The 27258-nt window shown below is 52.7% G+C and overlaps 1 protein-coding gene across 1 annotated transcript in view; it reads left to right on the top strand.

The window, feature by feature from the left end:
• FOXP1 (forkhead box P1) overlaps positions 1–27258 on the top strand; it is a gene marked incomplete at both ends in the record, with an annotated part of 200234 nt that overhangs the window by 58824 nt on the left and 114152 nt on the right. Inside the window, 1 exon segment of the mRNA XM_080718125.1 lies at positions 9087–9215. Within this exon segment, the coding sequence (XP_080574251.1) occupies positions 9087–9215 (129 nt within the window).

Below are 27258 nucleotides of genomic sequence, written 5' to 3'. Positions count from 1 at the left end.
CAGGGTCAGTAATTCCCCCAAATTCCCAAAGAATCGTTCTTTCTTCACGCTTGGAGTGGAGACTCAAGTTCTCCCTCAGGCTAAACTGTGATCACTCGAAGTTCCAAAGTTCGCTGTTGCTCTGAGAACATCTGTACGTCTCAGGAACATGGGTTTGCCTTTATTTCTTTTCTAAAGCAAGTCTTTCTAATCCCTTGACCAGACCTGCCCCCTACCTAAACCAAACCTGTTTCTCTCTTGCTTTCTTTTCTCTCCACTGTAAGGATCTTCTTAAAAGCTTCCCACAGGAGCTATGGATGTGACGGTGCATGCCTATAATCCCAGTATCTGGGAGGCTGAGACAATAGGATTGCAGGTTCGAGGCCAGCCTTTGCAATGTAGCACGAGTCTCCGCAATTTAGTAAGACCCTGCTTCCAAAAAAAAATAAAATAAAATAAGGCCGGGATGCAGCTCAGAGGTAGAATGCCCAGGCTGCAGTCCCAGTACCAAGAACAAGAACAGAAAGCTCACCGCACAGCTGCCTGGGAGTATGTCGGGCGGGACTGTGTCCTTCCTTGTAGGCGAGCCCACGGTGTTCTGTCCGGAGTGAAGGGTCCTGACCTGGGTGACGAGGTGGCAGCCATGTTTGCCGTCCTTGTTCCCCGGTTGCAGGATCTGTCCAGGCCACCAGGCCCCGGCCCAGGAGGTGAGCTTTCTGCTCCTGTGCGGCAGGTAGGAGCGGACCAGATGGGGAAGCGGCGCGGGGGACGCGGCCAGCGCCGGTCACCTCCTCTCGCTCTCGGCTGCCCTTTCTGCCATGGTGGCCTCGAGCCCTGGGGACAGGAGCCTGCTTTCCACTGACCGAATGAACACGCTCCTCCACGCGGGCCGCCGCGGGCACAGCGCAGCGGTCACAGGCCAGCACTGGCGCGCCTCGGCTGTCTAGAGCTTCAACCCGCTGACTTTGTTCCCGCCTCTCTTAACTGGGGATCATGAGACCTCAGCAATGGTGAAAATGACGTGAGAAATCCCGTGTGTGTGTGTGTGTGTGTGTGTGTGTGTGTGTGTGCACGCGTGCTGGGGATTGAACCAGGGACATTCTCCCTCTTAGCTACACCTCCAGCCCTTTTTATTTCTTGTTTACTGGAACAGTGTCTTGCTAAGTTGCTGAGATCTGCCTTCCAAGTATTGGGGTGACTGGCGCGTACCGCCATACCGGGCTCAGTTGCAGCTTTTTTGGGGGGGGGTACTGGGATGGAACTTAGAGGCATTCCACTGCTGAGATACACTCCCAACCCTCTTTATTTGCTTATATGCTTATTTGTTTTGTTTGGAAATAGGGTCTTACTAAGTTGCTGCGGCTGGCCTGCAACCTGTGATCCTCCCATCTCAGCCTCCCAGGTGTCAGGATGACAGATACATACTACCATGCCTCATCCATGGCAGCCCTTACAACTCATCTTTCTCCCCAGTGACCAGGGCAGAGCAGCTGTAATAATGCCGCTATTTAACAATCCATACCACCAACACACACACACACACACACACACACACACACACACACACACACAGCTATATACATACACCCAAGCAAATGCCTGTGAACACACACACATTATGCCCATACAGTAATATATAAACACGCACATATATATTTATACCCACACACAAATATTATAATACACTAAAATGTATGTACAGGCACATTGTGCCTACACTTATATTTACATATACACAAATGCATGTGCACACGCAAGCTTGTATATATATACCTATGCACAGATGTGCACACATGCACAAATGTATCTGTACACACAAATGCACACACACGAGCCAGGTGTGCAGTCGTCTTAGCTGTTGCTGGACTTGACTGACGAGGCAGGTCCCGGTGCCTAGGGCAGGGCGGCCGCGGCCCTGAGCGTCCTGCGATGGGGACACAGGAAAGGAAGAGAGGAGGGAGGCTGAGGCAGAGCCGCCTCCCTCCCCTCTCCCCAGCGCCCGCCCGCCCGCCTCCCTCCTGGGCCAGCGCCTCTGTTCCCTCCAGCGACCTTGGTGCAAAGCGCATATCGAGTTCCTGGGCACTGGGCACAGTGTTTGTTTGTTTTTGTTTTTCTCTTCTCAGACACTGTAGATCTGTGACCTTGAGCGAGTCACAATTGCACATTCTCTGTTTTTCCACTTGGAATCAGGGATTAGAGAGCCAGCGGCCCTTCCCCTCCCCTCCTTCCCTGAGAGAGGCTGGGCCACAGGAGGTAGAGCGGCCGTGGGTCCCTATCTCAGCCAGCCATGGCTATATTGTGTTTATTCCACTTGGTCAGCCAAGGATACATTGTGTTTAGTCCAATGTTTCCCTGTTTCTTGATACTCCCCGGGTCTTAAATGGAGGTTATTTTTCCAGTTTCTCAAGTGCTAAAGATGGGACCAGGGCAGGAGCGGGACCACTGAGCCGCACCCCAGTCTCCCTTAAATTGTTGGGCAGGTGTACCCTTTGCCTTTAAGAAGTGTACATTACTGTCATCCCAGAGGCTGAGACAGGAGGATCACAGGTTAAAGACCAGCCTCAGCAACCTAGGGAGCCTCTTAGCTAGTTAACAACATGCTGTCTCAAATTTTTTAAAAAAGGCTGAGACATGGTTTGCAGACAGCCTCAGCTGCTTAGGCCCTTTGCAACTCAGTGAGACGCTGTTTCAAAATAAAGAATAAAGACTAAAGAATAAAAAATTAGGGCTGGAGGTGTAGCTTAGAGATAGAATGCCCCGGGTGCAATTTCCATTACCACAAAAAAATAAAAATTTAAAAAGAGTTAGGGGTGTGGCTTGGAGGTAGAACACCTCAGGGTTCAATCCCCATTGTCAACACACACCCCAAAAATGGTGTAAATTATTGGAGACTATTAGCCATCTCCAGCCAAGAGTGATAAATTCCCCCTTTTTTTTTATCACACATGCTGGGGCCACTCTTATCTCCTTGCTTGCTCTTTTTGGCTCCTTCCCTTGTCCTCTGCCACATCTGCTGGGATGTTGCCTCGAAAGCGTTTCTCGTCCTTGCTCCTCCACCGAGGATTCACGAGAGAGAGGAAGGTGTTTCGTGGAGCACCGCTCTCCCGTGTCCGTCGCCTCTGGTGGCCTCCTGTGGCGGTGTGGCTTGGATTCCAAGAAAAGGAATCCAGGGCACCATGCTTTCCTGAAACTAGATCCCGCGTTTCCCTAAAATCTGTGAGCCACACTCTGCTCTGCACACTTGGGAACCGCAGCTCCCAAAGGATGTGCCTTTGCGCAGTTCCCAGGGAGGGCCGCAGGCTTTGGCCTTTACCAGGCCGCTGCAGAAAAGACGGGGTTCACGTACAAGGTCATAGGCCCTCTGACCAAGCAACCCTCCTCCTTTGCCCTCCCCGGATTCGTCCCTGAACACAACCAAAGGGAAACGGAAGCTGGAGCGCCATCCGTCCACCTAAGCGCTGTGAACCTTTGGTAGTGAACCTCGCCGCCCGGCCCCAGGCCGTGCTCCGTGCTGGAACACGCTGGGCCCTGGCAGCACTCAGGTGTGGCCGGTGACTCAGCCAGCACCGCGGCTGCGGGGCCGCGCTCCTAGGACGGGGGAGAGGAGGGTGCCGGCTTCTCTCTCACCAAGGACTTCAAACAGACTCCCTGACGACCTGTGGCCATTAAACCTATTGCACCCGATTTTGCAAGAAGATCATAGATACCCACCCCACCCCACCTTTTTATTTCTGTCTCATGAAAATCCTTAGCCTTTGGCAGGAAGTAGCCCCCATGTACCCTCTGAATAAAAGGGGTTAGTCATGACTGCAAATGGATGTGGGGCTTGGCTGACCCCATGCTACGGGGTCCTCTGGGGGCGGGGTGCATGGTGGCCAAGCGTCTGCTCTGGTCTGGAGCCTCTGACCCGCCTCTGCCCAGGTCTCTGTAGCGGGCCACAGACGTGTGCACGAGGCCGTGGAGGGAGAGTTCTGCCTTCCCTCATTCCATTTCTTCTAGAAAATAGAGGGGAAACAGTTACCACTCACCAGGGTTCCTCCAAAGAAAATACACTCTATTAACTGCGTGACTGCCTTAGAAGCCCAGCGTGGCAGTGCACGCCTGTGATCCCAGGGACTGCAGAGGCTGAGGCAGGAGGATCACAAATCAGAGGCCAACCTCCTCTGCAACTTGTCAAGCCCTTGACTCAAAATTAAATTTTAAAAGTCCACTCGCGATGGTGCGTGCCCGTTGTCCCAGTACTCCAGAGGCTGAGGCAGCAGGAGGATCACAAGTTCGAGGCCAGCCTTGGCAGGTAGCTTAGGGACCCTGTTTCAAAATAAAAAAGGGCTGAGGGCGTGTCTCAGAGATAGAACGGCCCCGGGTCCGATCTCCAGTGTCACACCACAGAAGGCGGTAGGTCCCATCTAGTCCTGGGCGCCACTGTCCTTCCTCTTCCTGAGCTGCCAGGAGGGTGGCCGTGTCTGGATCCAGCAGGCGATGGGGTCCCCCGGGTGCCAGATCTGCTGCTGCGTGCCGGGCGCCCCTCGGGGGGCGGCAGTGGCGGCTGCCCCCGATGCAGGTGGAGGCCACACTGGGGGTTCAGAAGCGCAGGGGCCAGGACGCGAGGGCGGGCCTCCTCTCCTGTTGGCCCTGGGCAGCTGCTGCTTGTTTTCCAAAGGGAACCGGAAGGGGGGCGTCTGATTCCCAGCAGCCCCTTGAGGCGGGGAAGGGGCGCCTTCTCGGGACAGAGCGGGAATAACCCATGGCACCAGCCGAGTTTGCCTCCAGTTTGCGCCCAGCCCTCCAGGGTTTCTGGTAGGGGCCTGTGTGGACAGATTTGTCCTCCAGCCTCAGTTCCGTGTCAGGAATCTGGACTTGAAGAACAGCTGATTCAGCTGGTGTTCTGGGGCGTGCCCGTCAACCCAGGGCTCGGGAGGCACAAACAGGTGAGTCCCCTGGAGGCCAGCCAGGTTAGAGTAGCTTAGAGACCCTGTCTCACACTCCAAAGTAAAACAGGGCTGAAGGTACTAATTGCGTGTCCCTGGGTTCAGTCTCCAGCAACACACAGTCATAGCTAATTCATAGTGGTCTTGCTTATTCGCTCAGTGCTAGAGTCCTTTGGGGAGACTGGTTATGAGGTGTGTTCACGTTTAAATCCTGTGTAGTGCAGTCACTGGAGAATTCAGAATACAGGTAGCAAACCAAGGTAGGGTTCAGGAAACTCTCCTGGAAGGATTTTAGGCTTTGAAGGCCTGGCGGTCACCTTTGGAAATACTTAGCTCTGAGCCAGGCTTGGTGGCGCACACTTGTAATCCCAGGACTTGGGAGGCTGAGGCAGGAGGATCGCAGGTTCGTGGCCAGCCTCAGCTACTTAGTGAGGCCCTCTGCAACTTAGTGAGACCTTGTTTCAAAATACAGAATAAGCCGGGCGTGGTGGCGCACGCTTGTCATCCCCGCGCATGGGAGGCGGAGACAGGAGGATCACACTGGTTCGGAGCCAGCCTCGCTGGCTTAAGAGACCGTGTTTCCAAATAAAACTATAAAAATAGATCTGGGATCTGGGAGTGTAGTCCAGAGGTAGAAGGGTTTCCAGGAACCCCAGTACCACCAAAAAAAAAAAAAAAAAAAAAAAGAATAAAAAATAGGGCTGGGGGTATAGCTCAGAGGTAGAATGCCCTGGATTCAAGCCCCTTTACCACAAAAAAATTTTTAAAAAGTACTTAGCTCCATTTCTTAGCATAAAAGCAGTCACAGACCCTGTGCTAGCAAGGGAGTTTGACCGTATGCTAACACAACTTTATTTGTGGGTGCTGAAAGTTGGAGTCCATGCAGTTTCCACAGGTCACAACATCTTCTTAAGGTCTCCTTACCCCACCATTTAAATGAGTCGGGGGCTTCTCCACTGGACCAGCCAAGTAGCTGGCCAGCCACATTTGCGACCCTGACCAAAAACTTTCCAGTTTGCCTCTTTTTTTTTTTTTTTTTTTTGAGACCTCTGTGTGTTAATGCACACGTCAGACCTGCCCACGGGGTGTTATGCAGAATCTTCTCCAAGAGTTTTCTTTTTCTATGCTTGCTGTGTGTGTTGGGGTGGGGGGTACTGGGAATTGAACCTGGGGGCATTTTACTTCCAGGCTAGACTCCCAGCCCTTTTTGTTTTTTAGTTTTAAAACATGGTCTCTCCCTAAGTTGCTAAGGCTGGCCTTGGAGCTGGGATCTTCCTGTCTCAGCCTCCCATGTGCTGGGATTAAAGGCGTGTGAGACCATGCCCGACTTAGACCTTCCCTTTTGTAGAAAGGTGGAGCATCTGTGTATCTTTTCTGAGATGTGGTCATTTTATAGAGTCCTGTTCTCCCAGTGTCCGGTAGAGCAGGGTAAGACTCGCAGAGTGGCTGGCACGAGGGTTTTCTTTGCTTGCCCTATTTCACTACTAAATGCAGTAGCCAGCTGGGAGTGATGGCACGCTTCTGTTTTCTCAGTACTTGGGAGGCTGAGACAGGAGGATCGCAGGTTCAAGGCCAGCCTCAGCAACTTGGCAAGGACCTCAGCAACCTAGAGAGATACTGTTTCAAAATAAAAATAAAAAGAACTGGGATGAAGCTTGGAAGTAGAATGCCCCTGAATTCAGTCCCCAGTAAAACACGCACGCGCGCGCGCACACACACACACACACAATCTCTCTCTCTCTCTCTCTCTCTCTCTCTCTCTCTCTCTCTCTCTCTCTCTCTCTCTCTCTGCATGTAGTTTGTCTTCTTTTCCGTCTCTGTCTGCGTGCCAGCCCCTTCCTTTCCATAGCCTCTTACTCAGGAAACCCTGACAGTAGCACCTAAAATATCCAACAGTTCCCTTTGCTACCTTGCATTAAAGCCTCGTGGAACAGAGCTAAGGGCGCGTGCGCAGAGGCGGAGAGGCTTTGCTGGGGGCGCTTCTCCTCACATGATATAAACGAAATCTTTCTTTTGTCCACTTTTACACCTACACATGTACCGAGCGTCTCCAAGGAGATAAGGAAACCCGGAGTCCAGCTATGCAGGAGCCTCCAGCACACAGCAGGCGGAGTCTCTGGCAGCCCATCCCGGGCGCCCCGTGTCCAGGGGCCCCCAGCAGCCAGCCCATCTTCCGGGTGGGTCCCCAGGGCGTCCCTCCCTGCGCGGCTCCTGAAGGGCCGGGCATAGTGCTCCTGGGTGTCAGGAGGCCCCCTCCTCGGGGCACGAGGCTGGACGTGGCGGGCGGGAGGCAGGCCCATCTCTTTTCTTTGTTGTCTTCTCCCCATGTCTTGGAAGCAGAGCCACCGTGCGGCCTCGGGACATGACTTCAAACTTACTCACTTTGAGGCGTGGTGGTGTACATCTGTAATCCTAGTCCTTGGGAGGCTGAGTCAGGGGGATCGCAGGTTGGAGGCAGCCTCCGCAACTTAGCAAGACCCTCTTTCAAAATAACAAGGGCTGGGGGTGTAGCTTGGAGGTGGAATGCTCCTTGGTTCAATCTGACCCAGTCCCCAAAAATAAAAGAGAGTAATCACGTTTGTCCCTGTGCCCAGAGAAAAGTCTTGCCCTTCCTTCCTTCCTTTCTTTTTTTAATTTTTATTTGAAAACAGGGTCTCTTAAGCCAGCGCGGCTGGCTTCGGACCTGCGTGATCCTCCTGTCTCCGCCTCCCAAGCGCGGGGATGACAAGTGTGCGCCACCACGCCTGGCAAGTCTTGCCCTTTCATGTGTGTGGACTTTCTCCATTTTCAGCTGACTCACTCGGGAAGCGTGACCCCCCCCCCCCCAGAGGTCCTAGCATCGCCCCACACCTCAGTAGTCTATTGCTGGACACTGCCGTCTTTGCAAAGGTGTCTCCTGCTTCTGTGTCAACGAATAGCCTCGAGTTTATTAATGACGCTTTTTTTTTCCTTTTAACTTGAACTTTTAAAAAAGAAACGTTGGTCATACGTTCAGTGCTTCGGAGGACTCCCTTTTCTTTTCCTGTCCTCAGTTCAGACCTCCCCTCCGACGCCCCATGGCAGCCTGGCTCAATGCTGTGTCTGGGAGTCCCCGCCTTTGGGAGGCTGAGACAGGAGAATCGTAGGTTTGAGGCTAGCATGCAGTAACTCAGTAAGTTTCATAATAAGATGAGAAATAGGCTGGAGGCATAGCTCGGGGTTGGAACGCCCCGGGGCGCTATCCCCAGTTCCACACAGTAAGTAAAGTAAACCCACAGCCACATACAGACACGTGAACTGGGGGTGCAGCTCAGCGGTGGAACAGATTAGCTAAGATTTTTTTTTTTTCTATTTGTCTTTTTTTTTTTTTTTTTTTTTTTTTACTGAGGATTGAACTCAGGGACATTTTACCTCCAAGCTACAGCCCTAGCCCTGTTTTATTTATGTGGAAACAGGGTCTTACCATGTGGCCACGTCTGTCCTTCAACCTCCTGTCTCAGCCTCCCAAGTACTGGGAGCACCTAGGCGTGCGTCACCACACCTGGCTTATGGTTTCCTTTCCTGTCTTCTGTGGAGATCATTCGGGGGTAACCCGTCTGTTTCCATAGCATTCTGTGTCTCCCTCCCCTTTCTTGGGAGTGCCGGGATTGGAACCCAGGGCCCCATGCATGCTAGGCAAGGGCTCCACCACAGAGCCTCAAGTCCTTTTAAGGTAACCGTATCTATAGCAACTCACTTCTCACCTGGACCGTGGCTTCCCCCGCCACTTTATCTGGTATCAGATGTGGTTGAAGATGTTAATGTCAACTCTGGTTCCCAAGTTCCCCCAAAGGCCCTGGGCTGGACCAAGGAGCCCGAGACAGGCCCTTCATTGTCTCCTGGCTGCCTGTCCTTGCCCGGGCCGCCCCTGGGCTCTCTGCGCCCTTCGAGACGATGGCGGACTCTGGCTAGGTGCAGTGGCTGCCCGATGGGGGCGGTGCCTGAGGAGCTGCGCACGCAGAGCTGGCCAGGAGAGAACGCAAACAAGTTGTGGAAAGTTTCCCCGACATCTGCCGTTTGGAATTTTATGTTGTTTCCTTTGCCTGGAAATGGGAAAGTAGGGGCCAGGCCCGAGGTACCGTTCATTACTGGAACCCCTTCAGCCGGGGGGCCCCAAGCCCAGGTCATAACTCCACGGTTTGCTTCCGTTTGTCCCTCCAGGCCCTGCAGGTGGCCAGACAGCTTCTCCTCCAGCAGCAGCAGCAGCAGCAGCAGCAGCAACAGCAACAGCAGCAGCAAGTTAGTGGGTTAAAGTCGCCCAAGAGGAATGACAAGCAGCCAGGTCTTCAGGTAAGGACTCTCGCTTTTCTTTTAACTGCCGTGACTCTGTCGGGCCAGCAGGGATCAGCTTAGAAGCCACTGTGCCTGTTTAGTCCTGCAGTGCTGGGCAGCAGGTCTGTGTGCGCAGGGCGTGTGCCGCTGGGGGCAACAAGCCCCACGGACTCTGGGCCGCTGCAGGAGGCTGAGCGGCTAGCGGCGGGTGCGGGGCCAGAGGATGGGACTCGTGCGCGCCCAGTGGGCAATGACATCGACCCCCGCAGGACCACAGGCAGTTTCTAGAGATGCCGTGTACGCGCAGTGATCACGCCGCCAGGTCCTCTCCTCTCCCCAGTAGCCATTGTTCGCCTCTCGGATCGGCTTCCTCTAGTTTCCACAATGGAGGAGGAATGCTGGGTACTCACTCGTCTCTGTATCTGGCTAATTTTCCTGAACATGGTGCTCTCTGCTTCCATCCATTTTGCTGCTTATGGCAGGCTTTCGGTCTTCTTTCTGGCTGAGTGATACTCCACTGTGTGTACATATGTGCATGTATGTGCGTACATATGTGTATGTGTGGTTATATATATGACCGTATGTGTGGTCCAGTCTATATGCACACACACACACATGTTCTCTCTGTAGTCTCTCTGCCGAGAGGCATCTCGGCTGATTCCACATCTTGGCTATTGCTGCAGTAGGTATCCACCTGCATCTGTTTGGTATGCTGGTTTTATTTTCCTTGATATATACCCAAAGTCTGCATCTGATGGCAGGTAGGCTTTTGGTTTCTTGAGGAAAGTCTAAACTCTTCTCCATCATGACTTTTATCTTTGTCCTTTTGTCCACAATTTACCGAGAGAGTTCCTTTCTCTGGAGACATTGTTGACGGCCAGAGCAGAGGTGGCTGCGGACTCTTCGTAGGCACAGGCTGGGGATGCCGCTAACGCGGCGCAGCCTCCAGGGCGCAGCATCGGTTATTTACCTAGATGTCAGTAGCCACAGAACTCTTACTGGACCCGAGGTGGACCCGATACTCTGGACATACGCTGCTGTACGGCGCGGGCGACGAGCTCCCTGCCTGGTGGACGGTTACTGTGCACAGCGAGGCACTTCTAGTGAAGACAGCCAGAGGTCATCGCAGCAGCCACTGGATTCAGGCTTTCTGGGACAGGAGAGAGTGGGGGTGGCTTTCGCAGATCTAAGGTGGAGGTGCGACTTGGAGTCGAGAATTGTCATAGAGATTTCTAAGACGCTCGGCCCAGGGCAGCGGTCACTCTCGAGTTGGGCACACGCCCCAGCTGCTTCCGTCATTGGTGCTGATGACCTCGAGACAGAGAGTGAGGATCACTGTATCCTAGTAGGGATTGGGGAGCAGCATAGGTCCAGCAGAAAGGTAAACCTGGGTCCCAGTTAACGTGGTCCTGAGATCCACCCAAATTCTCTCTTGTGTTGACTTTGGGTGGGCCGGAACCGATTCCAGTTTCCAAGCTCTCCTCCCAGATCAGTATGCCCTTGGGCGTCATGTGAGTCCCAGCCCCTCTCCAAGGAGGTCCAGCGCAGGGTGACACGACACGCCTCTCAGGAGCAGTCGAAGGCAGTGTGCACTGTTTCCAAGCGCTCCCCAAACAGCTCTCGGTCTCTGCATCTTTCCTCGGTGCAGGGGATGTTTTTAATGAGGTGCGGTGCCACTCGAGCGCCCTGTCAGGTATGGAGGAACGAGCTTTGTTGTGCAGACATCTTAAGAACGCTCCAGAGGTTGAAATATGACAGTGTTGACCTCTCAGCCGTGAGCTTATTTGTCAGGATTCAAATAAGTTGAAAGGATCAGGTCCGATGGCTTCCTCGGTCGGGCTGGGAGTCCCATCCTGGAGGTCAGCGGTGGAGGCCACGCAGCGGATTCCTTAACACAGCCAATTGTTGGTACATATTAAAGTCCCGGGGCAGCTCCTACAGGCAGAGATGCAATTAAAATTCTAATTTATTAATGTATACGGGGAGCCAGCCCAGACTGTCACTTGGTGATTCAAATGACCGTCCATTCTTCTGGCCTCCCTCTGGAAGCTCCCACAGACTCGAAAATACTTGGCACTGCCCGGATTCATCAGACCTCAAGTGCACTGGAAAAATGGCTATATATTATGGTGGGGGGGGGGGATTTTGAACATCGGAGAGCTTTAGGTTAGAAAAAGAAGAAAGAAAACACAAACACGATTTTTCTGATGGTCTGTCTTGGCTATATTGAATATTGTTTGTGATTTTTTAATACTAGATTTATTTGCTCGCAGACTTGCTTTTTTAAAACATGTAGCATTTTTAGGTAGCTTCTTCTCTGAGATGAAGGAAGTTTCTTCGGGGCTAAATATGTAGAGTAAAATTTGAGTGGAGTTCCTTGGGGAGCTCTGTCTCCTCGCCTTCTCGAGACTCCAGCCAGGGAAGGGCAGGGAGTTGTGTGTCCACGGCCCAGGACGGTATGGAAGCCGTCCTCGCCCGGTCAGCCAAGTGCCTGCTTTCTGTGTGTAAAGGTGGAGGCCAGAGGACAGTCTTGCTTGCTGCTTTGCTAAAGAAGTCGTCTCGACTCCCTTCCTAAGTGGTGTAATTGACTGGCAGAGAATCTGGCTGGGAACTGGGCATGGTGGCTAATGCCTGTCGCCCCAGGACTTGGGAGGCAGAGACAGGAGGATAGCAGGTGTGTGTGTGTGTGTGGGGGGGAATATGGATGGAGCCCAGGGGCTTTCTACCTCCAAGCAACACCCTCAGCCCTATTTTTTATTCTTTATTTTGAAACAGGGTCTCATGGAGTTAGTTGCAAAGAGCCTCACTCAGTAGCTGAGGCCGTCCATCTCAGCCTCCTGAGTGATGGGATGACAAGCGTGGGCCACCATGCCCGGGTTGGAGGATAACAATTTTGAAGCCAGCCCCCGCAACTTAGTGAGATGCTCTTTAAAATTAAAATAAAAAAAAAAAACCCACAAAACAGCAAAAGAGGGCTAGTGCTCTAGCTCAGAGGTAGAATGCCCCTGGGTTCAATCCCCATTACCAAAATATATACATTCACACACACACACACACACACACACACACACACACACACACGCGTTGGTTCACCGGTGTGCACCTCTCTTTGGCTCCCTGTTAGGTTTCTATAAGTTCAGTGATCATTATTTGCTGGGTCTGGCCCTCTGGGAACAGAGAGAGGAAGTTAGTAACCTGGGCCATGTGACATGGTTCCCTTGTTATAAAAATGTCTATGTGGACTTGGTGACGCAGAGAAGCAAGGACCTGTGTGGAGAGGCAGCCCTCTGGCCGGGCGGCTCTGGAACGGAGAGTCCCCATCTCTGGTGTCCTCCTCGCCCATACCAAGAGGCCTAGTGTCGCCAACCCCGCTCTTCTGCATGGGAGGAAGGGTTTGATCTGCCAGGAGTCTGTGGGAGGAAATAAGCAACCTAAGTCCCCACGTCGGCCGCAGCGCAGACTGTCAGCACCTCTCACGCTCCCCGCTCTGCGGTCAGCAGCCCTGTCTGGCTTCACTGGCTAATGCGACCCACTAGAGAAAAGGGAAAGTTAGACTGGGCCTGGAGCACAGAGGCCGTGGCCCAGCGTGGCCAGGGCCTGGGGAACGCGAGGAGAGACGCGCCGGCAGCTCCTGTCCTCATCCTCAGCAGTCCAGCCGGTGCACACGGCCCAGCCCGCGGCTCATCCTCCAAGAAGGCCTGAGGCCTGGCTGTCCGCCCCGAGCGGCCAGAGACGTTCTCCTCAGCATCCCGACTGCCTGTCCACGTAGCCCGTTAATTGACTTTGCAGACCTGTTTTCTTTTCTTTATGAATGATACCAAGTGGAAAATTGAAAATTGGCCCTGTCAGAAATCCAGCCTTAAAAGGGTCCTAATAGCCGGGCGTGGGGGCGCACGCTTGTCATCCCAGCATTCGGGAGGCTGAGACCGGAGGATCGCAGTCCGCGGACAGCCTCAGCGACTTAGTGAGGCCCTCCGCAACTCAGTGAGACCCTGTTTCAAAATAAAGAATAAAAAACTGGGTAGGGGGTGTAGCTTGGAGGTCAAATGCCTCTGAGTACCATCCCCAGACCCGCAAAAAACAAAAGATCCTAATGGAGCCCTTTCAACGCGGTACATAGCTCAGAGCGCTCACAGAAACCCCACCGGCGAGGCCCCGCCTGCCTTCAGGAGGCTTAGAATCCCCAGCACAACCAACAAGGTTTGGCTGGGGACGAAACCCAAAAAATCCCAGGTGGGTAAAAATAGTAGTCTGGCTCTTATAAATATTTATATACTCCCGAACATGGCTTCCACACGCAAAATAAATGCCTCCCCTGCGCAGGAGCGCTCAGAAACGCACAGCCGCGCGGCTCCCCTGGCTGCAGATGAATCCGCGGGTAGATGAGCAGTTTTTATTGAACCACATTTGGAACTTTGACCACCATTTCTGGGTAGCGATTCATTTGGGTTCTCTGAGCAATTTTTTTTTTTTTAGCTGCTGGCACGAGCCAAGAAACTGGAAGGAAATCAAGTGACACATTTTCTCCTAAGAAAGTAAAAGTACGTGTGTGTTCTGGCAGCCTCGATCGGCGGGGGGTGGCCAGGGAGAACTGGAGCCTGGAGCCCGCCGCCGCCGGCCCTGGCCCCGCGGCGCGGCACGGCACGGCACGGCACGCCGCCGGCCCGGCTCAGAGCTCCGCGCACCGCGAGACCAGCCCGCCCTGTCCACACAGGCGCGCAGGTCACAGCAAGGACTCCGCTCGAAGTTGACAAGGTTAAACATGCAAGATCCGGCAGGTGGTTTTTTTTAAGCATCTTTATTTGCAGTTGTATAAAACCTGCTGCGGCAGCGTTTTCCAGTTGTGTGAACGCCACATATAACGTTAGTGCTGCCCATTATTTCTGTGTTATATTCACTAAGGAATGAATCGCTAAGGGGATACCTTTCGAGGGAACAATGGTATTGTATTGCAGATAGTGAAATGGAACAGTGTTGAAATACTGACCCTCAAAAACCTCACTGTGCACTGAGCTAGTAAGCCGGGTCATTCAGAAGAGGGAGGTAAACTTTTTTTAAAATGTCCAGACTTAGCATTATCAGCTGGGCCTGCTTGTGCATGCCTCTAATCCCAGTACTTGGGAGGCTGAGTCAGGAGGATCACTGTGCCGAGACCAGCCTCAGTAACTTAGTGAGGCCCTCAGCAACTTAGTGTTTCAAAAGTAAGCCAGGCATGGTGACACACACCTGTCATCCCAGTCCTTGGGACACTGAGACAGGAAGATGAGAAGTTGGAGGCCAGTGAGGTCCTCAGCAGCGTAGTGAGACTGTGTTTCAGACAAAGAAATAAAATAGGGCCGGGGGTGTAGCTCAGAGGTCGGACTCCCCTGGGTTCAGTCCCCAGTGCCTAAACAGTGCCCTGGCTCGAACACTGAGCTGTCGGCCACACGGCATGTTTCTGGGGATTGAACTGTCAGCGCGCTGCTCGTGTGCGGTGTGGAATCGTGGCAGGGAACCTCAGTCAGCTGGGAGCCAGCTGGCTCGTTGGGACACGGGGACAGATCCACCGCCGAGAACCCGATCATATGCAGTTGACAAGCTAGTTACTGTTGCCTCAAATTCTCTTTTTTCCCTTTGCTACTGGAGATTAAACCCAGGGGCGCGGCACCTCCAAGCTGCCCCTCCTGCCCTTTTATTTTTCAGTGGGAAACACAGTCTTGCTAGGATGCTGAGTCTCGCTACATTGCAGAGGCTGGCCTCGAACTTGCGATCCTCCTGTCCTCCCAAATACCCGGATGACAGGCGTGCGCCTCCGACGCTCCATTCTCTGTGTCCTATGTAGCCCCTCCTGAGAACAGCGTTTGCCACCATGAAGCAGATTCTGACCCTTGCCATATTTGGAGGTGGGATAATGGCAGACCGGCACACTACCATAAACATCTGTATTTCGGTGAGGGGCGCTCAGATGTATGTAGTTTGTGGCCATGTGTGGGTATGCCTCAAGTGTCTGTGAGGCTGTGTGTGTGTGTGTGTGTGTGTGTGTGTGTGTGTGTGTGTGTCTGTGTTGTGAGAGGAGCACTTAGCAGTAGCCAGGAGCACGTATCCCTCTCCAGTGCCCTTGTGAGCTCCGGCGTGCGGGAACACAGAACCGTGTGTTAGTGTTATAACCATTGCTGGGACTGGGGAAGCGGGGACGAAACACACTTGACTGGTCAAAAACGTGTAAATTGCCGACAGAGTGATACGTGTAATTAGGAGCGCTCCCGCGTGGTCCCCACCTCCAGCGTGGAGAAGGAGGCGGCGCCCACCCCGCTAATCACCGTTATCACTGCAAGGCGCGGGCAGGACTCATTAGCTCCGTGTGCGCTTAATTACAGGAAGGCTGCGATTGGATTTAACTTATTACTTTTTCATGGATCACTTTCTTGTTCTCACTTCAAATTGGATTGCAGCCCCAGGTAACTAATTATGAGAGCCAGAGGATCAAGTGGGGTGCGGGGCGAGGTAATTAGGAATGGCATGGCCGGACCCTCGCTGGTCAGCCGCTGGGACTCCAGGAGACACAGAAAAGGGGGAGGAAGGAAAAAAGGAGGAGGAGACCGGGCCATGGGTTGTGGCCCCCCAGGTCAGGGAGCCAGAGGACCTGGGGAGCATCTCCCAGGACCTGTCACGGGGCTCTTCCACGGCAGTCTGGTAGCAGCACCAGATGGGCTGCAGGTGTGAGGTGTCTGGATAGGAAAAGCGCCATCAAGGTGCCCCTTGGCCAGCGCACGGGATATCACAGTCCCGGAAGGTAGACTCTAGCGCACTGTCTAGAGATATTCTTCGTGCCCGCCAGGGAGAGCTGTCAACAGGACAGGAGGACTTCTGTCTGTCTGTCTGTCTGTCTTTGCAGCCACCTGTGATGTTTTACACATGCATATGCACACACACACACACACACACACACACAGTGGCACTGGGGCTTCCTGAGATTTTGTCTCTCCTTCTGCTCACATCTGAAATAAATTCGAGCCAGGCGTGGGGGTGCACGCCTGCCATCCTAGCCTTTGGGAGGTGAGACAGGAGGATTGCAGGTTGGAGGCCAGCCTCAGCAATTTAGGGAGGGCCCTCAGCAGCTTATTGAGACCTTGTTTCAAAATTAAAAAAAAAATAGGTAGGGCCAGGGGTGTGGCTCAGAAGTAGAATGCAACTGGGTTCCATCCCCAGTACTACAAAATAAATAAGTAAATAAATAAGGCATTTTATCATTTCCATGTGCGGGACAGAATTCAGAACTGCAGGCAGTCAATTATATCAACATGGTCTGCAAGAAAGGCTGGTGACAGCTGGAGGATGTGGAAGGATTGTGTTTTTAAAGTACCCGGGACTAAGTCTGGCCAGAGGAACCCGCACGGTGTAATCTCATCAGGGAGAGTTCCGGGAGGCAGGCTCTGCTCTGCTCGGCGGCGCTGAGGGCGCCTCCTCAAGAGCCCCAGCACGGAGGCGGGGAGAAGTCTTGCAGGGGCAATGCTTCTGGGTTTTCATGGTGCCAGGCACCAAGCAGACACTGGAATTTCTTAAGTTGGTTTGAAATTCTTGGTTTGCTTGGTTGACTGGTTTTGGTGCTGAGGATTGAACCCCGGAACGTTCTACCTCCAAGCTACAGCCTCTGGCCTTTTTCTTTTTCTCTGGAAACGGGCTCTTTCTGAGATGCTGAGAATCTCACTAAATTACTGAGACTGGCCTCTCACCTGCCATCCTCCTGTCTTAGCCTCCCAAGTACTGGGCTCACTGGCTTGTGCCACGGCGCCTGGCAGTGTGGTGTTAATGTAGGCACAGGGTCATGAGCCAGCCCGGGGCGGCCTTCTGACCTCGGTGAGCCAGGCTGGCTCACTGTCCTCCACCACCAGGGGGGCCTGAGCCAGGCTGGCTGTAGGTATGAGGCAGGAAGAGACCACCCCTTCCCATTCCCCAAGTGAGAAAGTGCCGTTCCTGGAACTATGAGTCTTTTTTTCCTGTTCAGACCTTCTAAGCAAAGACCCAAAATAGTAATCATCAAGTCTAATGCAGAAAATTAAGGCTTTTTCTTCTTCCTCCTCTTTTTCCCTTTTTGGAACATCTTAAGTTGATTTAGATTTGTACACAGCACCCGCCTGTGGTTGAAAGGGGCCATCCCGAGGTCAAGTGATGCCCCGTTTTCCATTTTCTCCATGTGAGTCTCCCAGTGTGTGACAGAAGGCACCCTTCTGAGGAGCGGAGGTCATGTGCCCGGTCAGTTGGAGGGGCTCGAGTCTGTGAACCACCATCTCTTCCTTCTTTGAATGTGCGCGTGCGTGTGCACGACGTCCCTCCGCACCCACCTCCCGGTCAGCCACTCTTCGGGTGCGTGCACGGTGGGGCACTCCAATCTGAAACTCATTACACACAGCCCTGAGCCTGGCCAGTGGTTAGAGAATTTCCTGAAGCCTAGAATTGGCATTGGCGCGGCCCACACCACGGGCCAGGAGCGGCGATGCAGCCCGCCCCGCAGGAAAGCCAGCCGACCCCGGGACACGGCAAGACAGAGGCCGTGCCAGTGGGCAGGCTGGGCTGGGCATGTGGGGCCTTGGAGAACTACTTCTGAGAGGCCAGGGGGCCGCACGAACCTGTCGCCCAGGCTGACATTTTCTCCTGCGTTGGGGTGTTTATTGGCATAAGTTACAGGAGGGAACTTGAAAGTCAGGTGTTAGAAAAATACGAAGAAACCCAGAACTGGAAATAAAACCTCAAACTAGAAACTTTTCTGGTCCAGACCCTTTGGATGAGGAATGCTTAGGGTGTAAAAGGGAAGAGCTAGGCACTTTTTTGGGGGGTTACTGGGGATGGAACCCAGGGCATTGTACCGCTACACCCCCAGCCCTATTTTTATTCTTTATTTTGAAACAGGGTCTCACTGAATTGCAGAGGGCCTCAGCAAGTAGAAGCTGAGGCTGGCCGTGAACTGGAATCCTCCTGTCTCAGCCTCCCAAATGATGGGATTACAAGTGTGTGCCACCACACCTGGTTTTTTATTTATTTTATTTTATTTTTATTTTGTGTGTGTGGTACTGGGGGTGAAACCCTGGGGATTTCCTACCTCCAGGCTTTACTCCCAGACCTATTTTATGCTTTATTTGGAAACAGGGTCTCACTAAGTTGCTGAGAGCTGCAGTAAGTAGCTGAGGCTGGCCTTACACCCGCGATCCTCCTGTCTCAGTTTCCCAAGTACTACGATTATAGCTGTATGCCACCACACCGAGCACGATTTGGATATAATTTAATCATGAATTCACACATTTACTCATTTAATCTTGTGTGTGTATGTGTGTGTTACTGGGGATTGAACTCAGGGACATTCTACCTCTAAACTACACTACTAGTTCTATTATAACTCATTATTATTATTATTATTATTATTATTATTAATAGATCTTGCCCTGTTGCTGAGGCTGGCCTCGAATCTGCATTCTTCCTGTTTCAGTCTCCCAAGTTTCTGTAGTCTGTTTGTTTGGGCACTAGGGACTGGACGTAGGTGTGTCCTACCTCTGAGCTCCACCTTCTGCCCTTTCTACTTTTAATTTTGAAAGAGGGTCTCGCTTAGTTGCCGAGGGTCTCGCCAAGTTGCCGAAGCTGGCCTGGAACCCGCGGTCAGCCTCCCAAGTCTGTTCAGTCCTGATCTTTTTTTTTTTTTTTTTGGTGGTACTGGGGTTCCTGGAAGCCCGTCTATCTCCGGGCTACACTCCCAGACCTATTTTATTTTTTGGAAACAGGGTCTCCTAAGCCAGCGCGCCTGGCTTCGAACCTGCGCGATCCTCCTGTCTCCGCCTCCCAAGCGCGGGGATGACAAGCGTGCCCACCACCCCGGCCAGTCTTGATCTTTTGATAAAGACAGAGATAGAGTGAGCCGCGCTTTCCAATGCCCTCAGCTCAGAAGAACCACAGGGCAGTCCACTCAGTGATGCCAGGTCTACAGAGCGCCTTCTGACCCACCTCAGAGAGCAGATCCTGACACTCAACACCGCTTCTAGGAGCCCAGCCCTGGGTGGGGAGTTTGGCTCTTAGGCCCATTTTACAAAGAAGGTCCATGTCAGTTGACTTGCCCCAGGCCTGTGGCTTAGGCTGCCTGAGCCAAGGTCCCGCCTTCAGGCTCTGCCTCAGGAATCTCTGTTCAGCCCTGTGCCCTGGGTCCTCTCCCTGAGCATCTGCCCAGTCCCAGCAGACTGGCCTAGTCAGCGGGTCAGCTGAGGCATCCCAGCCGCTGGCCACACTGCCTGCTCATGTGGACGTACGCCTGCCTCTGGGCAGGGATCAAAACCGAGCTGGTGGGGGAGTCTGCGCCTCCCAGGGCAACAGTCCTGGGAGGGAGCAGGGGCTACTCGGAGCCTGCTCTGGGCTCCACAGCGATCCTCAGAGAGGCGATCCTTGAAATGGAGGAGCCTCTCGGAAAACAGTTTGGAAAATTTGCGTCCCGATGTAATTACGGTAGTTGGGAGCTGATGTCATGCCTGGTAACTGGCTTTGTCGCCGGGGCCTTTGTTACCAAGCCGTGACATCATGAGCAAACTATTATAAACACCGCGCAGGCCGGGCATGCCCGCGTAACCGAAGATCGGGAACTTTTATTAAGTTTGTTTTCCTTGTCATATTGTAAAAATTTATTATGTGTACTGTGTATATTAGAAACAGATCCGGGTGATTCTGTCGAAATGAAGTCATCCCAGCTATTTCCAGACTGTCTGTTTTTGGTTGTGAATAATTTTCATACATCAGATGGTTGTCATATTTAGTCGCTCTCGAAATTTTAAAGAGAACACAGCCCGTTTTGAACTCTGGGTGGACGTGGGCCGCCTTGCCGGTGGGCGGGCTTGGGTTTGAACCGACTGTGGTAAATTACAGGGACAGGAGCAGATCCCGAGTGCTGGGATTTCTGGCTTCGCAGCCGCCAGGTCACGGGGGCCAGAGCGCCTGCTCTGTGCTTTGCGTCACGTGATTGCTTTGGTAAATGCTCCGCAGCCAGACCCCGCGTCTCTGGGCGCTGCTGGTGCGTTTGGACTTGAATGGCCGGTTCTGAACCTTTCTATGACTCGGTTCTCCCTGCAGCTCTTCCGCAACTGCCAAGCGTTTACAGCCGGAATGGCCGCCCCCGCCTTAACTTGATTATGTTTTTTTAACCAGCCACTTTCTCCCTGACTTCCCCTCGTCTGGCTTTTGTCTGTATCTTTTTCCTCTCGTCTTTTCTTCATTATATTTCTCCTTTTTCTTTTTTTTTCTTCTCTCTCCCCTTCCTTCTTTTCTTCCTATTTGCAGTGTTGGGATTTGAACTCAGTGCCTCATACGTGCTAGATAAACACTCTGTCACACCCCCAGGCCTGACTTGGCTGAATTTTATTCTCCTTAAGTCCAGCGGGCAGGTCTCCATCCTTACCCTGACTGACCTCCTGGGGTCATGTGTTAATTTTTTTCCTCCCTCCCTCCTTCCTTCCTTTTATCCCTCCTTCCTTTCTTTCTGTCCTGGGGAATCAAACCTAGGGACATTCTACCTCTGAGCTAACCCCCCAAGCCCCATTTTATTTTTTTTTATTTGGAAACAGGGTCTCGCTAAGTTGCTGAGGCTGGCTTTGAACCTGAGCTCCTCCTTGTCTCAACCTCTGGCTGATTCCTGAATTTCAGGAAACATGATCTTCTCAGCCTCTCCCTGTCTGTATCCCTGGCTCCCTGCCCTCTGGTCCCCAGCTCTCCCCCGGAGCCAAGGGCATCCTTTTTCCTTGGTCCATTTCTCCCATCCCTCCAGTCCGATGTCTCTGCTCTCTGTCATTCCGGCGCCCTGACCCCAGGGCTGCCTGCAGTCCTCCTAATCACCTGCCCACGCCCCCTCATGCACACATCCGTCAGTTCCATCCAGTAGGTCACTGTCATCCCAGGGCCTCACGCAACGCGGGCACTGGAGTCCTCGCAGCTTCTGGATAGCTTTGGTCCTTGCCCTGTGCACTGTCAGATCCGCCGTCCTGCTGTCCACTGATCTCCCCACCCAGCCTCTCTATCTCCCTGGCCCCCAGGTACACTTGCCAGGATGGGGCGGAGACTTTACAGCCTCACCCACTGCCCCGGACCCTGCAGCTCTTCCTGCTTGTCACACGCTTGCCCACATCCCTCTGAGCTTTCCATGGATGCCCTGGTGCTCAGAAACTAAGTTGCTGAGACTGACCTCCTCCTGTCTCAGCCTCCTAAGTTACGGGTGTGGGCCACCATGCCTGACTGACATTGCTTTGAGTAAGATAGCGGTGTGTTCTTTATTTGCGAGTGCCAATAAATTGTATTCTAGAAACAAAACGGTTAAGAATCCACACCACCTAGATAGAAAAGGTTCCACTGTGCCTGGCGACTTCAGCATAGACTTCAGCGCCCTTGGCTGGGGTCTGCACCCAGGGCAGGTGCTCAGCTGTGCTGTGATCAACTAGCCATGTCTGCCACAAGCATGGAATGGGGGCAGTGTGTGCTGTGATCGATTAGCCATGTCTGCCACAGTTATGGAGATGGGGCAGCTCTGTCGTCATGGATTAGCCATGTCCCCCACAGGCATGGAGATGGGACAGTGCGTGCTGTCATCGATTAGCCATGTCTGCCACGGGCATGGAGAAGGAGGCAGTGCTCTGTGTGCCTCCTGTTTGTCTTGGATTTATCTGACAAGACTCGTGCTGATCACGAATCTTGTCAGATAAAGTGGAGAAGTGCTTGGGATTATTTTTTTTCCTGGGAAGCCTGATAATGGTGGAGATGTTGCCCACAATCAGCATATGCTTTGTGATTTCTCTGATATTTTTGTGTGAGATTGAGCAAGTTGTCTCCCTCCCACCTCCCTCCCTTTTTTTCTGTAGAATACTAGGGATTGAACCTAGGGGCGTTCTACCTCTAAGCCATACCCTCAGCACTTTGTTTTTTAAAATTTTGAAACAGGGTCTCACTGAATTATTGAAGGTCTCACTAAATTGCCAAGGTTGGCCTTGAACCTCTGATCTTCCTGTCTCAGCCTTTCAATTTCTGGGATTTCAGAAGTGTGCGCCTGGCTCTCCCCAGTTTATATGAATTAAATGCTAGGGAATCATAACAACCAGGGAACTAGTCCCCAGTGGCCTAGAACTTTAATAGGAGAGTATAGAAATTAAAGGAGACAGAGGGCAGAGTACAGAAATGTATCTGGTGTGGAGATTAAGTTCAACCCAGCATAATGAAGATGCACTAGATTAGGTTAAGTCTGCTGGGGGAGGATGGAAGACATCCCGAACCCTCTTACCGTGTGCGGGGTTGCTCGACTTGATTGCCGGCCACAGGATCACACTCGGGGAAACGGAAGAGAAATGAAAGCAAAACAGAATTTAATTGAGCTATTATTTTGCAGACTTTGGCGTGGTTTCAGAGAGTCTAATCAAATTGTGCGTTGCTCAAATAACTGATGTTAACTGCAGTCTACCCACAGATGTTTGGAAAAGAGTCTAATTGAAAAATCTACATCCTGGATTTAGTCTGTCTTGCTGAGGGGAAAAAATAGCTTCAAATTTCTGTACAGCAAAGAGCAAGTTTTCTTGGAGGATGCTTGGTGCTGGCTGGACAGCCATCGACGTGGTCCCCTAGAAGTGAAATTTCTTACAAGCTCTCCAGCTCTGTGCCCCTCAGAGCCCCACAGAGCCCCCTCCTTTATCATGTGACTTCACCAGAGCCCAGATGGAGCCGGGCCTGGTGGCAGGGCCGCGTGCCGCTGTTATAATGAGCCTTTGCGAGTCGCGAGAAGCACCTGCTGATGAATGACACTGGGGCACCGTCAAGGTGGCCGGGCAGCAGAGCGACCTTGCTCCCCACTCTTGGCTGCCCGTGTGTACATCGAGTCCTTCACTCCCGTGTGTGCCCGGAATGCTCATAATTTCTACAAAGGGAGGGAGGTGGAGGGAAGCGCTGTCTTCCTTTAGACCCCGGGCGGGGGGCGGGCAGCAACCGTTCTCAGGGAAGGACCACACAGTAGATTCTGCCCTCGGTGGCCTGCGCCCGCCGTCTCTGTGAGGACTTGCCCTACTGGTGTCCTGTGAAAACAGCATGGGCAGTACGTCAGTGCACGGACGCGGCTGCGTCCCGGTACACGTGCTCTCCTGGACCCGGAGGTTTGACCTTACTGTAATTCTCACATGTCCTCAAACATTTTCTTAGCATGCACTCTTTCTCTCTCTCTCTTTTTTTTTTTAATCCAAAAACAAGCCAGGTGTACAATGTGGGTGGCATACACCCACAATCCCAGTACTTGGGAGGCTGAGACAGAAGGATTATAGGTTTGAGGCCATCCTCACAAGACCCTCAACAACTTAGTGAGACCCTGTTTCAAAATGGATAAGGGCCAGGGGTTTAGCTTGGAAGTAAAAATCCCCAGTACCCCAAAGTAAATGTACATTTCATGTATAGACAGATACACAGATACCTCACATGTCCTCAAATATTTTATCCCAACTATTTAAAATGTAAAAATAGCCTTCACTGTTTGCATTTTGAACCCATATACAAGCATATAGGAGCCTACCTGTTGTTATGCAGACGCGTTTATATAAGTTTATAATTTATCAAACCCATATACAAGCTCACATACATAATGTATGTGCAGTCCTCAGCTCAGGAGCTGATCTAACACGGGTAGCAGGCCAGGTCCGGGCCGACCTTTGCCTCAGGTGACCAGATGTGGTGACGCAGCTTGCTCATGGAGCCCCGAGACCTGCCCGTGGGGCGGGGGGCGGCCAGCCTCCTCTCTGTCTCATTGTTCTGAAATCTGCCCACACGTCGAGGTAGGAGCCTCAAATGGTCCTGGTAATTCTTGGGGTCTTTGGCTGGTAGGACCACGGCTAACCCCTAATGCGTTCTGTGTGAAGGCAAAGATGTCACCCTTTTGAGCACCCAAGCCCGCCTTTGGAATGATCTCCTCGCCGTAGAACTTGCCGCCACCATCTGCCTGTAGGGTGCCTCACAGGTCTGGGCTGAGACATCCTGGCCCGGCCTCGGCTCGGAGCCCACCCCCGCCGCGCTCACCTGCTTGTGCGAAGTCCCTGGGTGTTTGCATTGGGAAGCCAAGCATGTCTGACTTCAGCGACCCGCCCTCCTCTCCAAGTCTCAGTTTCAGATCAACGAATGAGTATTCAGCTGTGCACAGCCCTGGGAAACACGTCCTTCAGCAGTGTCTTCAGCCTTGGGAGGCCAAGACGGAAGGACCGCAGGTCTGAGGCCAGACAAACAATGTGGCGAGGCCCTGTTTCAAATTTTATAAAAAGGGCTGGGGGCCGGCCGTGGTGGGCACGCTGGTCATCCCCGCGCTTGGGAGGCGGAGACGGGAGGATCGCGCAGGTTTGAAGCCAGCCGCGCTGGCTTGAGAGACCCCGTTTCCAAATAAAAAAATATAAAAAAATAGGTCTGGGAGTGTAGCCCAGAGGTAGAAGGGTTCCATCCCCAGTACCACCAAATAAAAAAGGGGGGGCTGGGGTACATGTAACTCAGAGGTAGAACACCTCTGGGTTCAATTTTAGCACCAAAGAGAGAAGAGGAGGAGGAGGAGGAAGATGAGGAGAAGAAAGAGGAAGGAGAAGAAAAACATAATCATTATCATCACCAAGATCCCGGGCTCAGGGCAGATTGCTGACCTCTGCCTCCTGAGCCGCACTCTGGAGGAGCCCTGGGGTGGTTCACAGGTGCTTCCTCCGCTGCTGTTGGAGACTGCTTGTCGAGGTGGCAGCTTCCTGACTTAACACCTGAGTCTCTGTTCCATTTCTTTCCTCTGGGTCCCCTAGCCTCCCCCTGGGGTAACAGGGACGAGATCCCTGCCTCTTGTCACCCTGTGAGCCTGCGGCCCTCAGAAGATGGTAGAGAGTCCTGGGCCCTGGATAGAGTTGTCCCGGTTGGAGCACCACGCCGAGCAGGGCTGCCCACCCGGCAGCCGTGGAGCAGTCGAGGGACCAGCAGTCAGAATCTAGGGGCTGTCACGGTGAAGGTGCGCCTTATAGCCGAAGGTATGCAGCTCAGCAGAGGACGCAGGCTCACGCCTGTGATCCCAGCACCCGGGAGGCTGAGGCAGGAGGATCGCAGGTTCGATGTCAGCCTCCGCACCCTAGGGAAACTCTTAGCGATTTAGCGGGACCCTGCGTCAAAATATGAAATAAAAAGGGGCTGAGTGTGGCTCAGAGGTCTGATGGCCCTGAATCCTTAAAGAAAAAGAAAGGAGAGAGGAAGGGAGGACGGCGGTCGTTCGATTAATCTCTGTTCGTGGGCCGGCCTCACGGGGACCTGTTTGTAGACCCGTCCTGCACAGCCCTCAGTTGAGCCGCAGCCAGCCACTGGGCGCGTCCCAGGCAAGGTTGGAGCTGGCCTGGGACTCCGCCTCACACCTGGTGGCTGGGAGTCGGGTGCACCTCGTTCCGGAACTGAAGTGCTATTTACAGTATAGACGCTGTGTTTATCCAGGACCTTTCTGCAGCAGGTGTTTGATAAACAAACACCCTTTCTGCTCATGTTGCAAAACGCAACAGTCAGAGGCGGCCAGCATGGACCCAGGAAGACAGACTGGTCCCGTTACTGTTTCCCTGTGCCCTTACCTTAGCAACACAAGACCAACGTCTTCCCCCTATTTGTGCCCCTCTGGTTTGTGGCTGTTCTCGAACTCTTAGACTATTCGTGGATGAAGGCAAAAACCACCCTCCAGCCCCGTGGATCGCAGTCCCTGTGGTGTTTGGGGGCAGTCACTTTTTTTTTTTTTTTCTTTTTTGGTGCTACTGGGGTTCCTGAGAGCCCTTCTACCTCCGGGCTACGCTCCCAGACCTATTTTATATATTTTTTAAATTTGGAGACAGGGTCTCTTAAGTCAGCACTGCTGGCTTCGAACCTGAGCGATCCTCCTGTCTCAGCCTCCCAAGCATGGGGATGACAAGCATGCGCCACCACGCCCGGTGGGGGCAGTCACTTTTAAGGTATTACCAGCCAGCTACATGCAGCCTACCCGCCCCGCATCGCAAGCAAGTAGCCAACTTTTTTTTTTCTTCTTAAACAATTTACAAATTGGAATTGTACAAAAGAGGGATTATATTTTCTTGACTTACGAACAGCAGGTCAGACGTTTCAAAGAAAAACGTAGAGCACAGCAATTTTGGCAGTGTACACAGATGAATTTGGAAGGCCACATCTCTCCACCGCCGCCTCTACGGCTCTCTTCAGAAGCCTTGGCAACGTGAGCGGGAGCCGCCGGGTCCTTACCCGCACGCGGCCCGTGAACGCCTGGTTGCAGTTAACGGGACCACAGACCGAAGGCGTAATTAGCGGGCTCACAGAAAATTTCATGCAGATGAAGGTTCGGGCAGAACTGGTATATGAAAGGAGGTGAATCCCAGCCGCCCCGGGGGTGGGTGAGGATTTCTGCCCCGTTGGCTTCAGCCCCCTGAGCCCGCCACTCCGGCTCCTGGTGACCCTGCATCTGTGCACAGCAGAGGGCTCCTGTGGATTCCTGGCCCCCGCTGAGGGGCGAGGCCCTGCCAGTGCAGGCCGCAGGTCTCTGTGACTGTCACCTGGGTCTTTGTTAGGCTAGGGACTCGTGACCAGGGGAGTTGGCCCAGGAACTGGTTGGCAGGCAGACCCGTGCGTGGGCTAGTTTCCATGTTTGTAGGACTTTAGATAAGCCAAGGAAATAATTACATATTTTTAATGTAAAAAATAAAGATTAGCAGTAACCAGGCATGGTGGATCATAGCAGGTTCAAGACCAACGTCAGCAACTTAGGAAGACCTTCCTTGTTTCAAAATAAAAAAAAATAAGACAGGGCTAGGGGTATAACTCAGGGGTACAATGCTCCTGGGTTCAATCCCCAGTACCTCAAAACTAACTAACTAAATAAATAAATAAGAAATAAAATAAGGCTGGGGTGTAGCTCAGGTAAGATGTCCCTGGGTTCAATCCCCAGTACCACAGAACTAAATTAATAAATAATAAATAAAGTAGGGTTGGGGGGTAGCTCAGGTAAAATGCCCCTGGGTTTAATCCCAAGCACCACAAAAATAAATATATAAATAAATAA

The sequence above is a fragment of the Muscardinus avellanarius genome (genome assembly GCF_963383645.1).
Source record: "Muscardinus avellanarius genome assembly, chromosome: 22".
NCBI classification, from domain to species: Eukaryota; Metazoa; Chordata; class Mammalia; order Rodentia; family Gliridae; genus Muscardinus; species Muscardinus avellanarius.
This window is presented reverse-complemented; position numbering and strand designations above follow the sequence as displayed.